The sequence below is a fragment of the Cherax quadricarinatus genome, chromosome 32 (genome assembly GCF_038502225.1).
Source record: "Cherax quadricarinatus isolate ZL_2023a chromosome 32, ASM3850222v1, whole genome shotgun sequence".
Classification (NCBI taxonomy): domain Eukaryota; kingdom Metazoa; phylum Arthropoda; class Malacostraca; order Decapoda; family Parastacidae; genus Cherax; species Cherax quadricarinatus.
Window position 1 is genome coordinate 30257845 of NC_091323.1, and position 14457 is coordinate 30272301.

The window sequence follows — 14457 nt, forward strand, 5'->3', positions numbered from 1 at the left end:
CTCTTCTGGGATGCATGTTCTTCTTTTATTCTGCCAGCTAGGCACATCAGATGTTAATTTATTATGTACACTGTACTCATTCTCTGGGCAGCATTCAGAAGATTATAGAGGCACATAATGGATTCAGGGGCTAGGCCTCAATACATTGATAGCAAAACGAGAATGATCTGGTAAAAATTGTAAGTTGTTTATACAGTCATGAATTTCATCATTTTTTAACACATCGGCCATCTCCCACTAAGGCAGGGTGGCCCGAAAAAACTTTCACCATCATTCACTCCATCACTGTCTTGCCAGAGGCGCGCTTACACTACAGTTATAAAACTGTAACATTAACACCCCCTCCTGTACTTTCCATCTCCAAGACTCAAATCTGGTCTGTCAGATTTTACCTGAGTACCTGAATCCCTTCGTAACTATTACCCTGCTCACTCCAACAGCACGTAAAGTCCTAAAAGGCATTTGTCTCCATTCGCTCCTAACACACTCACGCATGCTTGCTGCAGGTCCAAGCCCCTCGCACACAAAACCTCCTTTACCCTCTCCCTCCAACCTTTCCTAGGCTGACCTTTACCCCACCTTCCCTCTACTATAGATTTATACACTCAACACAAGCGAGGTGGAGGTGTGCGGGTTGTGGGTTGAAGGCCGTTGACAGCATACGCCGCTCTGCCTATCTTCCACCCTGCACCCTCCATCTCTTCTCTCTGGTAAACTATGCACGATTAGGGTCACAAGTGACATGGTCCTTAGGCAAATAGATAAGTTAAAACCTAATAAATCCCCAGGCCCTGATGAACTGTATGCAAGGGTTCTAAAGGAGTGTAAAGAGGAGCTTAGCAAACCTTTGGCTAATCTTTTCAACATATCACTACAGACTGGCATGGTGCCAGATAAGTGGAAAATGGCAAATGTGATACCTATTTTCAAAGCAGGTGACAGGTCCTTAGCTTCAAACTATAGACCAATAAGCCTAACCTCCATAGTGGGAAAATTTATGGAATCGATAATTGCCGAGGCAGTTCGTAGCCACCTTGAAAAGCATAAATTAATCAACGATTCTCAGCATGGTTTTACAAAGGGGCGTTCTTGCCTTACGAATTTATTAACTTTTTTCACTAAGGTATTTGAGGAGGTAGATCATGGTAATGAATATGATATTGTGTATATGGACTTCAGTAAGGCTTTTGACAGGGTCCCACATCAGAGACTATTGAGGAAAATTAAGGCACATGGAATAGGAGGAGAAATTTTTTCCTGGATAGAGGCATGGTTGACAAATAGGCAGCAGAGAGTTTGCATAAATGGGGAGAAATCAGAGTGGGAAAGCGTCACGAGCGGTGTTCCACAAGGGTCAGTGTTGGGCCCCTTGTTAACCCTTTCAGGGGCCGTCCCGTAGATCTACGGCTTTACATTCAGGGTCCAAACCGTAGATCTACGCCATGAGCTCAGCTCACTCTGATAAACTGTGAGTGGTACATTTGGGCCTAGATATAAGAGAATACATCTATGTGGTATGTGTGCACCACATAAAACAGATCCTGCAGCACACTGTGTATAATGAGAGAAAAAAAATGAAATCATGATTTTTCGATTAAAACAGCAACTTTGCAGTGTTTTTTCGTATGTTTTTTATAGTTGTATTTGCGATTTCTTGGTCTCATTTGATAGAATGGAAGACATATTACAGAAATAGAGATGATTTTGATTGGTTTTAGCACTGGAAATGGCTTGAAACTGAGCTCAAAGTAGCAGAAATGTTAAATTTTTGCCGATATTCAAGAGTAAACAAACGACCTCACACGTCTAATACACACCAGCTGGTGGGTCTAATATACATTCACAAATATGGTGATGATATTTATACAATTATTACAGTATTGCATAACAGTAAATCTTCTATTTTTTGGTGTGAATAAAAATTCATTATGTGAATAAAAAATCAAAATGGAATTTATTTGTAAAGCCTCAAAACATAACTAATGAACAGAGGAAATGTTAGTTTAGTGCCAGGAATGCCTACATTGTTCATTCTGGACCCTATTTTGAAATTGGAATATTTTGAACTTTGTGTTAAATTGGCCAAATTAACAATTTCCGATCACTTTATTTTGTAGTTGAAACAGTTGACTTGGCGATTTCTTGTGCTCAATCGATAGAATAGAAGTAATACTAGTGAAATAGCTAAGAATTTGGTTGATTGGAATAATGTAATTGGCCTAAAATGGGAGTCAAAGTCGGCAAAATCGCCGATTCGTAAATATCGCTGACACATCAAAATTCGCGAGAGCATAATTTCGTCAATTTTCCACCAAATTTCGTACTTTTTGTTTTATTACCTTCACAAAAAGATTCTCTACGATTTCATAAGAAAAAATAACAAATTTTTTTTTTGAAAATTCTTGGACACTGGTGCGTGACTCCAGATTTGGGCCTTGGACCCTGAAAGGGTTAACAATCTACATAAACGACATTGATAGGGCATAAACAGCGACATAAGCAGGTTTGTCGATGACACCAAAATAGGCCGTCGAATTCATTCTGACGAGGACATTAGAGCACTCCAGGAAGATTCGAATAGACTGATGCAGTGGTCGGAGAAGTGACAGATGCAGTTTAATATAGACAAATGCAAAGTTCTAAATGTTGGACAGGAAAATAGCCATGCCACATATAAACTAAATAATGTAGATCTTAATATTACGGATTGTGAAAAAGATTTAGGAGTTCTGGTTAGCAGTAATCTGAAACCAACACAACAATGCATAAGTGTTCGTAATAAAGCTAACAGAATCCTTGGCTTCATGTCAAGAAGCATAAATAATAGGAGTCCTCAGGTTGTTCTTCAACTCTATGTATCCTTGGTTAGGCCTCATTTAGATTATGCTGCACAGTTTTGGTCACCGTATTACAGAATGGATATAAATGCTCTGGAAAACATACGAAGAAGGATGACAGTTGATACCATGTATCAGAAATCTTCCCTATGAGGATAGACTGAGGGCCCTGAATCTGCACTCTCTAGAAAGGTGTAGAATTAGGGGGGATATGACTGAGGTGTATAAGTGGAAGACAGGAATAAATAAAGGGGATATAAATAATGTGCTGAAAATATCTAGCCTAGACAGGACTCGTAGCAATGGTTTTAAGTTGGAAAAGTTCAGATTCAGCAAGGATATAGGAAAGCACTGGTTTGGTAATAGAGTTGTGGATGAGTGGAACAAACTTCTGAGTACCGCTATAGAGGCTGAAATGTTGTGTAGTTTTAAAAATAGGTTAGATAAATACACGAGTGGGTGTGGGTGGGTGTGAGTTCGACCTGATTAGCTTGTGCTACTAGGTCAGTTGCTGTGTTCTTTCCTTAAGAGATTGTGACCTGACCTGACTAGGTTGGGTGCATTGGCTTAAGCCGGTAGGAGACTTGGATCTGCCTCGCATGGGCTAGTAGGCCTGCTGCAGTGTTCCTTCTTTCTTATGTTCTTTACATTCTCTATTAGGTTTTTATACAATATTTCTTATTTATAAACACATTGTTTCAGTGTTTTCTTTATGAAACTAGTGATATAGCGCAGTTAGCTTCACAAAAACTGTTTTCAGAAGGGGAAGAATGGGAAGATATGGGACTGGCGATGGCCGCCACCGCTCATCACATAATGACATATTTTATTCATTCATGTTTCTGTTATTTTTATTGTTTATTATGTCATAGAGTTGATATTAGCGTCATGTTGAAGTACGTATTTTGTCCTGCCTCCCGAGAGCAGGAATTCCACTGGAACGGATTAATGGAATTTCAATTAATTTAAATAAGGAAAATTTATTTGATATATACAATCAAGTTGAGTTACGAACTAGGTCACGGAATGGATTAAACTCGTAAGTTGAGGTTTCACTGTAGTTGCTAAATGACTTGTGTCTGCAAAACCTCTGTATCAGAAAGAAGAGCTTAACCAATTTTATTGCTACCTCCTTGGTGCTGTAATTTTTTAAGCCTTAAATAAATGATTTTCCACAGAGAGAACTGGACTACACTGTGCATCACGACATGGACAGTTTAAGATTGCAGAGTTTTTGTTGAAACACAACGCAAGCACGTCTGCCACTGACAAAGATGGTAAGTGATTTTAGCATTTTAAATGCATTACAGTTTGTCTTAGACTAACTCATCCATATTACATATTCATATAGTTGGTCTGGTCAGGCTAGTGCTATGTATTGTTTTGATAATGTTCAAATAAGCCCTCCAAAAATCCCTCCAAAAATCCCTCAAGCTCAAGTATACCTGGAGTATACCTGGATAGGGTTTCGGGGGTCAACGTCCCCGTGGCCCAGTCTGTTATCAGGCCTCATGGTGCATCAGGGCCTGATCAACCAGGCTGTTACTGTTGGCAGCATGCAACCTGAAGTACGAACCACAGCCCGGCTGGTCAGGTACTGACTTTAGGTGCCTGTCCAGTGCCTTCTTGAAGACAGCCAGGGGTCTATTGATAACCCCCTTTATGTATGCTGGGAGGCAGTTGAACAGTCTTGGGCCCCTGACACTTATTGTGTTGTCTTATAGTGCTAGTGGCACCCCTTCTTTTCATTGGGGGGATGTTACATCATCTGCTGAGTCTTTTGCTTTCATAGGGAGTGATTTTCGTGTGCAAGTTTGGTACTAGTCCCTTTAGGATTTTCCAAGTGTACACAAATAACCCGCACATAAAAGAGAGAAGCTTACGACGACGTTTCGGTCCGACTTGACCATTGACTTTGTCAATGGTCCAAGTCGGACCGAAACGTCGTCGTAAGCTTCTCTTTTATGTGCAGGTTATTTGTGTATCGTTCCAGTCACGGTATTGTGCCTTTTTTTGTTATTTCAAGTGTATATAATTACATATCTCTCTTGCCTGTGTTCTAGGGAGTACAGGCTGAAGAACTTCAAGCATTCCCAGTAATTGAGGTGTTTTATTGCACTTATGTGTGCTGTGAAGGTTCTCTGTACAGTTTCTAGGTCAGCAGTTTCACCTGTCTTGAAAGGTGCTGTTAGTGTGCAGCAGTATTCCAGCCTAGATAGAACAAGTGACCTGAAGAGTGTCATCATGGGCTTGGCATCCCTAGTTTTGAAGGTTCTCATTATCCATCCTGTCATTTTTCTATCAGATGCGCATCTTAAAAAATGTGGACAAGCATAGTGTAATGAAAAAGACCTAGGCTGGTGCATGTTATTGGTGCAAGCTGAAATTATTCCTCTGTGTCTTCTTAAATGTCACAAGTGTTATTCAGGTTAATTTACTGTATAAAGCCATCGACAATTTATGTGGAAGCACAGGGCACCATTGTTTTAGGATTCTGCCCTAGCTGGAATATTACCATTGCAAAAAGTAAAGCTATTTGAAGTTACCAGGTACTTGGTAGTTCTAGATAGCAACATAAGATACTGTAATAAGTTTCACTTATCTTTACTTTGACCTGTAGCCTAATCAAATGCTCAACTCACACCTGAAGGAACCCAAGTTCAATTTCCAAGTGCACTGAGACATTTGGACAAGTGTCTCTATACTTGTTGCCTGTATTTTCCCCTCAAAGAATTGGATCTGGCTTTCCCATTCTTTGGATAGAACCTGATTGCCTTCCATTTCTCTAGGCACTGTATTACCCTATGGGTTTAGTGCTGTCTCCATGAATTTAAGAAAGTTGCCTGTGTTCACCTAGCACTACTTTACCTGGGATGAATGGGTGCCTTGATGCCAGTAAGGGGTTCTTGATCTAAAAAATTTAACATATCCTCCCTTCCCTTGGAATAAGTCTGATAATCTTATCTTTCTCCTTGGCACTGTATGGCCTCTGTGGGTTTAGCATTTCCCTATCATGAATGTAATAATACCATGATAATCACTTAGTACTAAACAGGTACTGTACCTAGATGTAGACTGACTTGTGGATTGCATTGGGGGGGGAGTGATAGTATTCTTTCATACAGTAGGGCCCCACTTTACGGCGTTTTGCTTTACGGCGTTCCGCTAATACGGCGATGTCAAATTGTGACCAAAATTTGCTATATGGCAAGCGGTCTTTTAAATATGGCATGCCCCACCTGGTTTGTTTACATTCTTCGTGACCACATCTATTATGTCTGGAAACTTTCCAAAATTTCAAGCGTTTTAAACTTAATGCATATTTTATATGTACTCTGATAATTATAATTATGTACCTGTACCTAAATATACTTACTGTGCTGGTGTGCTGGTATACATTAAAATCGCTAAGAGTCTCTCTACTCATGACGCCAATACTATGTAATAATAATCACTCTTGGGCACATTAAATGTCTTATTTTACATTAATATAGACATTTTCATTAATCCATCTATGATTGATATTTTCCTCAAAATTATATAAGAAACATGTTATGTAGCATATAAACATGATACATACACTCACAGAATAAAAATTGACGTAAATATGAGATTTATTTACAAAGCGGCTGTGTAGGTAGTGTCGGAAGAATTATGTTTTCTCTAGTCAAACACTGGAGGATAACTGTAGAAAAATATTCCTTTCGTATGCCTTCACTTTATATATAGCAATTTATGACCCTTGTGGGTTTAGCATTTTTTTATTATGATATTTATTATTTTTTTTTATTAACACACTGGCCAATTCCCACCAAGGCAGGGTGGCCCGAAAAAGAAAAACTTTCACCATCATTCACTCCATCACTGTCTTGCCAGAAGGGTGCTTTACACTACAGTTTTTAAACTGCAACATTAACACCCCTCCTTCAGAGTGCAGGCACTGTACTTCCCATCTCCAGGACTCGAGTCCGGCCTGCCGGTTTCCCTGAACCAATTCATAAATGTTACTTTGCTCACACTCCAACAGCACGTCAAGTATTAAAAACCATTTGTCTCCATTCACTCCTATCAAACACGCTCACGCATGCCTGCTGGAAGTCCAAGCCCCTCGCACACAAAACCTCCTTTACCCCCTCCCTCCAACCTTTCCTAGGCCGACCCCTGCCCCGCCTTCCTTCCACTACAGACTGATACACTCTTGAAGTCATTCTGTTTCGCTCCATTCTCTCTACATGTCCGAACCACCTCAACAACCCTTCCTCAGCCCTCTGGACAACAGTTTTGGCAATCCTGCACCTCCTCCTAACTTACCAACTATGAATTCTCTGCATTACATTCACACCACACATTGCCCTCAGACATGACATCTCCACTGCCTCCAGCCTTCTCCTCGCTGCAACATTCATCACCCATGCTTCACACCCATATAAGAGCGTTGGTAAAACTATACTCTTGTACATTCCCCTCTTTGCCTCCAAGGACAAAGTTCTTTGTCTCCACAGACTCCTAAGTGCATCGCTCACCCTTTTCCCCTCATCAATTCTATGATCCACCTCATCTTTCATAGACCCATCCGCTGACACATCCACTCCCAAATACATATCTGAATACATTCACCTCCTCCATAGTCTCTCCCTCCAGTCTGATATCCAATCTTTCATCACCTAATCTTTTTGTTATCCTCATAACCTTACTCTTTCCTGTATTCACTTTTAATTTTCTTCTTTTACATACCCTACCAAATTCATCCACCAACCTCTGCAACTTCTCTTCAGAACCTCCCAAGAGCACAGTGTCATCAGCAAAGAGCAACTGTGACAACTCCTACTTTGTGTTAGATTCTTTATCTTTTAACTCCACGCCTCTTGCCAAGACCCTCGCATTTACTTCTCTTACAATCCCATCTATAAATATATTAAACAACCACGGTGACATCACACATCCTTGTCTAAGGCCTACTTTTACTTGGAAATAATCTCCTTCTTTCCTACATACTCTAACTTGAGCCTCACTATCCTCGTAAAAACTCTTCACTGCTTTCAGTAACCTACTATACCATACACATGCAGCATCTGCCATATTGCCCCCCTATCCACCCTGTCATATGCCTTTTCCAAATCCATAAATGCCACAAAGACCTCTTAGCCTTATCTAAATACTATTCACTTATATGTTTCACTGTAAACACCTGGTCCACACACCCCCTCCCTTTCCTATTATGATAATAATAATAATAATAATAATAATAATATGCACTTGCATATTTTAAATCTTACCTTTCTAATAGGTATCAGTATGTCACCATTAAAGACACAGCCTCATCAATACGGCCACTTGATAATGGAGTTCCACAGGGAAGTGCCCTTGGACCCCTGCTCTTCCTCATTTACATCAATGATCTTCCAAACATATCCCAACACCTGAAACCCATTCTCTTTGCTGACGACATGACTTATGTCATCTTTTTTTTTTTTTTTTTTTTTTTACACAGAGTTTGACAAGGTTAAGGATCCCTAGCTTTATTGACAAGCTATTTACAGGTTAAGGATTCCTATCTTTATTGGCAAGCTAAGAGCTGTTACCTACATCAGCTCATTTGAAAGCATTTTTATTGTTATGAGACATACAAGTAGGGAACAGGATGAAGTTGGAGCCTTATCTTGCCACCCTCAACACCATTGTTAACGAGGAGCTGCTCAAAATATTGACTTGGATGATAGCCAATAAACTTACACTTAACACTGGCAAAACCTACTATATTATGTTTGGTAGCAGAGCAGGTGTTGCGCAATTTAACATTAAGATTGACAACACTCTAATTGCCAGACATAATGAGGGGAAATTCCTTGGCCTATACCTCGACAACAACCTAAATTTCAGCACCCATATCCAACACATAAAAAAAGTATCCAAAACGGTTGGGATCCTCTCCAAGATATGATACTACGTGCCACAAACTGCCCTTCTCACACTATACCATTCACTTATATATCCATACCTCACCTATGCTATCTGTGCTTGGGGTTCAACTGCAGCAACACACCTAAAGCCAATAATAACCCAACAAAAAACCGCAGTAAGAATAATCACTAAATCCCATCCCTGGCAACACCCCCCCCCCACTCTTCATAGATCTAAACTTACTCCCTGTTCAGAACATCCACGCTTACTACTGTGCAATCTATATCTACAGGACCTTAAATTCCAATATTAACCTTGGCCTAAAATGCTTTCTTGATAGTTGTGACAGTATCCACAGGCATAACACCAGACACAAACATCTCTATGACATTCCCTGTGTTCGACTAAACCTTTACAAAAATTCGATGTATTTCAAAGGACCTTAAATCTGGAACACCCTACCTGAAAACTCGAGAACTGCAGACACATTCATCACTTTCAAAACTACAGTTAGAAAACATCTTATCTCCCTGATCCACCCCGACAACTAACTACATGATAACCACCTGGTGGTTCACAATTACTCACTCACCCACTGACTATAAACCCAGAAATACTAATCTTAATCTTAAAATAATGAATCCTAACTAGTCATAAGTTTGCCTATGATACTCCAATATAGACACCTTGTATTGTGCCAAAACAAAAGCATTCACATTGCTATACTCACAAATTATGATGTAGTCACTTAGCCTTAATACTATAATCTGTAAGGATTTAATGTTAAGAATTAATCTAAGTCTGCTCGAAATGCCTAGCCATGCTAGGTGTCCTAGTGGCCCCCTCTGTAATTAGTATTTTATAACATGTAAACCACACAATACCCAAAACCTGTAAACCCCACATTGTAACCCTTAGAGAGAATAAACTTGAATTGAATAATATCTAATATGGTGTGTTGCATGAGAATGGGAGTGTTGCTGTTTGTTCATTCTGTACTAACTTGTGTGGCTTAGCGCTTCTTTTTGATTATAATAATAATAATGTACTAGTACACAATGTGAGGTAAAAGCTTTACAAACTCTTACAAACGTACGTGAATGAACTAAAAGTAGACGCATATTAATACGCATTTATTTCGCCTGACCAAGTGATCGCCCACTACCTGTTCAGTTTGTGTTCTTACATTGTCTGAAGTCTGTATCTTGTTCTCTTTCTCGTTTACTCTTTCGTTAACTAGTTGGCTCTCATTGACGATGGCGTCTAAGCCTAGCTGCGATAAAAAGAGGAGTCGTAAGCTTCTTGCTTTAAGTGCCAAGTTTTTATTTTATTTTTTATTTTATTTAGTAATTTTAGCATACATACAGAGGTACAAAAAAAAAAATACAGGTAAGAGCAGCATGCCAAAGCCACTTATATGCATAGCATTACGGGCTGGCTTAAAATTAACTTAAGAGTGAGTAACATATAGGATATACAATTTATAAGGTTCAGTTATTCAGTATTTATTTGGTTTTGAGTGAGTAAGTGATCTTTGAGAAGAGACTTGAATTTATAAACAGGTAGTGTTTCTTTTATATTTACAGGTAATGAATTCCAGATTTTAGGGCCTTTTATGTGCATTGAGTTTTTGCATAGCGTGAGATGGACACGAGGAACATCAAAGAGTGATCTGTGCCTTGTGTTATGGTCATGTGTTCTGTTGAGGTTGGCAAGGAGATGTTTGAGGGGAGGGTTAATATCAGAGTTAAGTGTTCTATGTATGTAATAGGTGCAGTAATAAGTATGGATGTTTTGTATGGTGAGTAAGTTGAGTGTTTTGAATATTGGTGGAGTGTGCTACCTGTAGTGAGAATTTATCATCATTCTAACTGCAGCCTTTTGTTGGGTAATTAGTGGTCTGAGATGGTTAATTGTTGTTGAGCCCCATGCACAAATTCCATAGGTGAGATAGGGGTAAATAAGAGAGTGATAAAGGGCCAGGAGGGCTGACTGTGGAACATAGTACCGTATCTTCGATAGTATGCCTACAGTCTTGGAAATTTTCTTAGAAATTTGTTGTATATGTGTATGAAATTTGAGTCTATTATCAAGGTGGATTCCTAAGAATTTTCCCTCTGTTAGCTTTGTGATAGGTGATCTGTTTATCGTTATGTTAAGAGGTACATCTGTAGCTCTGTTACCAAACTGAATGAAGTAGGTTTTGTCAATGTTTAGTTTAAGTTTGTTAGTCCTCATCCAGGTAGATATTTTCTGTAGTTCGGTGTTTACAGTATTGGCTAGCGTGACTGGGCTCGGGTGAGAGAAGACGTATGTAGTGTCATCTGCAAAAAGTGTGGGTTTGAGTAATTGCGAAGCATTTGGTAGGTCATTTATGTATAGGAGAAAGAGAAGAGGGCCAAGGACACTTCCCTGTGGGACACCAATTGTAATTGGTTGAGCGGAAGAGCTTGCCCCATTTGCTTACACATATTGGCTTCTGTTCCTGAGGTATGACTTAAGGTAGTTGAGGGAGTGCCCTCTAATACCATAGTGTGACAATTTTACGTGGAGCAAGGATGATGGTGTGCCGTTCTGATTTTATTCAATAAACGCCCTGCCACTCGCCTCTCACACATTAATATTAATATTTTAAGTAATACCTGGAGTTTACCTGGAGAGAGTTTTGGGGGTCAACGCCCCCGCGGCCCGGTCTGTGACCAGGCCTCCTGGTGGATCAGCGCCTGATCAACCAGGCTGTTGCTGCTGGCTGCACGCAAACCAACGTACGAGCCACAGCCCGGCTGATCAGGAACTGACTTTAGGTGCTTGTCCAGTGCCAGCTTGAAGACTGTGTTTTTTAATGCCTATTTGTATTGCTAACTTAACCCCTTCAGGGTCCAAGGCCAAAATCTGAAGTGGTGCTCCAGTGTCCAAGAAATTTTGAAAAAAAAAAAAAAAAAAATATTTTTTCTTACAGAATTAAAGAGCATATTTTTGTGAAGGTAATAAGACAAAAAAAAAAAATCTGATCAGTACTTACCGAGATACAGTGCCAAGAAGTTTGTCAAAAATGATGTGGTGGCGGCAACATCGACGAATTCTACATACGCGCATTACATTATTTAGCGGTTTTTTAATTTTTTTCTTTTCTTTTCCAATTTTTTTCTATTCCTACTAACATTTGGGGCCTGAGAGATCAATACTGTATATAATGTATATATATAAACTCACTGTATTGAACACAATAACCGCACTAAAGTTATTATCATATTATTGTTTACCACTGTTGTTTATTACAATAAACATGCACAAATATTGTATAATACTAATGTTCTATCATATATTTACATATTTACAATCACTGGACATGGTTTTAGAACTGCTGGAGCTTGTGGAACTCCTTGAAACAAGGCACCATGCACAGAGGCACCTTACATTCCTCACACATAAACCGAGTGTCTTTGCGTCTTTGTTGCCGTCGTTTTGTTTGTGCACAGACGATGCATCTCTTCTGAGCAAATTTCTTCTGAGTTGAAGGAAGCTGTATTATGAAATGATCACCTTCCCTCCTCAAACGCTTGGGTATATCCTGAGTAATTCGAGGACCTTGTTGTATAGCAGGTGTTCTTACCTGGTACTTCATTATGAGTTGTCTGACAACAGACAAACAAAATTCACCATACAGTGGTCTGTTGCCAGTCTTTATTTGGTACATATTATATGCATTGAGCATAGAAATGTCCATGAGATGGAAGAAAAGTTTCATGTACCACTTGTAACTCTTACGAACACAGTCAACAAAACCAATCTGCATGTCACATTTGTCAACCAAGCGCATGTTTTGTGTATAATCAATCACTGTCACTGGTTTTCGAATACGTTCATTAGTCACTCGATTAACTTTGCCACTGTCTTGCATTTCATTACGGTGAATGGTTGTCAACAATGTGACATCTCGTTTGTCATGCCACCGTAATGCCATGATGTCATTGGCAGTAAACACCTGCACGTCATCACCACGAGCACCTGCGTTGAGCCTGGGCATATGTTTACGATTAGAACGCACTGTGCCACACACATCTGTCTTGTTCACTCGCATGAAATCACTGAGTAATGGGCTTGTGTACCAGTTATCGGTATATAATGTATGCCCCTTACCAAGATAAGGTGCCATCATGTTTCTCACTACGTCACCTGAGATACCCAATAACATCTTGGTATCTTTCAATGTTTTACTTCCCGTGTATACAACAATATCCAACACCAGGCCACTGTCAGTCACAGAGTACAAACAGTTTTATACCAGAGCGTTTCCTCTTGCTTGGTTTATACTGCTTGAATGACAGTCTACCTTTGAACAAAATCAAAGACTCGTCAATTACAAGATTCTTGAATGGATGAAAGTATATGCTGAACTTTTGCTTGAGATACATGAAAACATTTCTAATCTTGTATAACCTGTCACTTCTGTCAGGCCTGGTTTTGTCAGAGAAGTGCAACATACGTAAGAGTAAGATAAACCTGTTCACTGGTATGATTTCACTGAAGACCAGGGTAGAAATTAGCCGATCTGTGGACCAGTATGCTTTTATATTATGCTTATAGACATGAGGCATAAGCATTATTGTTGCAAAAAGCAAATACATTTCTGCAACAGTCGTCTCTTTCCACCTGTGTAGTCTTGACTGTGGTGATATGATCGTATTTGCCATGGTGTACTCAAAATACTTGTTACTTTCCCTGACAATAGTTTCCATCAATGGCTGGTCAAAGAATAATTCAAAGAATTCCAGTTCATTGGCCGTGGTTCCAAGGGGACAAGTAGGTAGAATTCCACTTTGAGAGTCATCAAAGTGGTGAGGCTTGGGAACAAAATTGGGATTTTGCTGCCAATCCCACATACGGTTTGCTGGTGGATACTGGACACCATAGGCTGGTTGTGCGGGTGGTCGTGGTTGTGGTGGGCTGGTGGCTGACGCTCCGCTTTGTCCTTGAACTGACGAGTCAGCAGCGTGGGTCCCAGCGTGGGCTGGTGAGTCACGCGTGGTGGTGCCACTACCATCACCACTACCACCATCCACTGATGCCTGTGGTCTATCCATGCCAAGTGTAGCCACATCATCCTCACTATCACTACCTAAAACTGGTGTAGGGCCACGGGATGTACTCCGTCCCCTGGGCACAGCATAGGGTACACTACCCGAGAGCATGCGGCGGCGAACATACCGATGCTTCACTGGTGAATATGATTCCTCACTATCACTACTCGAATGATTGTCGAGCGCAATAAAATCACAATCCACGTCACTATCATCATCATTACTGAAGTCAGAGGCCTGGCCATGCGAAAATACAGTGGACCCCCGCATAACGATGGCATCACATAGCGATTATTTCGCATACCGCTTACTTTAATCGCAAAATTTTTGCCGCGCATACCGATTAAAAACCCGCTCACCGATTTTCGTCCGAGACGCGTCTAATGTGCGCCCTCACCCAGCCTCACATGTGCCGCCCGTGCCATTGTTTACCAGGCAGCCTCCGCGCTAACATCCAAGCATACACTCGGAATATTTCGTATTATTACAGTGTTTTCGGTGGTGTTTCTGGAAAATAAGTGACCATGGGCCCCAAGAAAGCTTCTAGTGCCAACCGTACACCAATAAGGGTAAGGATACCCATTGAAATGAAGAAAGAGATCATTGATAAGTATGAAAGTGGAGTGCGTATTGCCGAC

The 14457-nt window shown here is 40.3% G+C and overlaps 1 protein-coding gene across 11 annotated transcripts in view; it reads left to right on the plus strand.

Moving 5' to 3' along the window:
* Positions 1-14457, plus strand: part of LOC128690257 (uncharacterized) — a 92461-nt gene that overhangs the window by 10629 nt on the left and 67375 nt on the right. For all 11 annotated transcript variants that reach the window (XM_070090583.1, XM_070090585.1, XM_070090584.1 and 8 more), the window contains one exon: positions 4016-4114. In XM_070090583.1, the coding sequence (XP_069946684.1) occupies positions 4016-4114 (99 nt within the window). The remainder of the gene's footprint in view (positions 1-4015; positions 4115-14457) is intronic.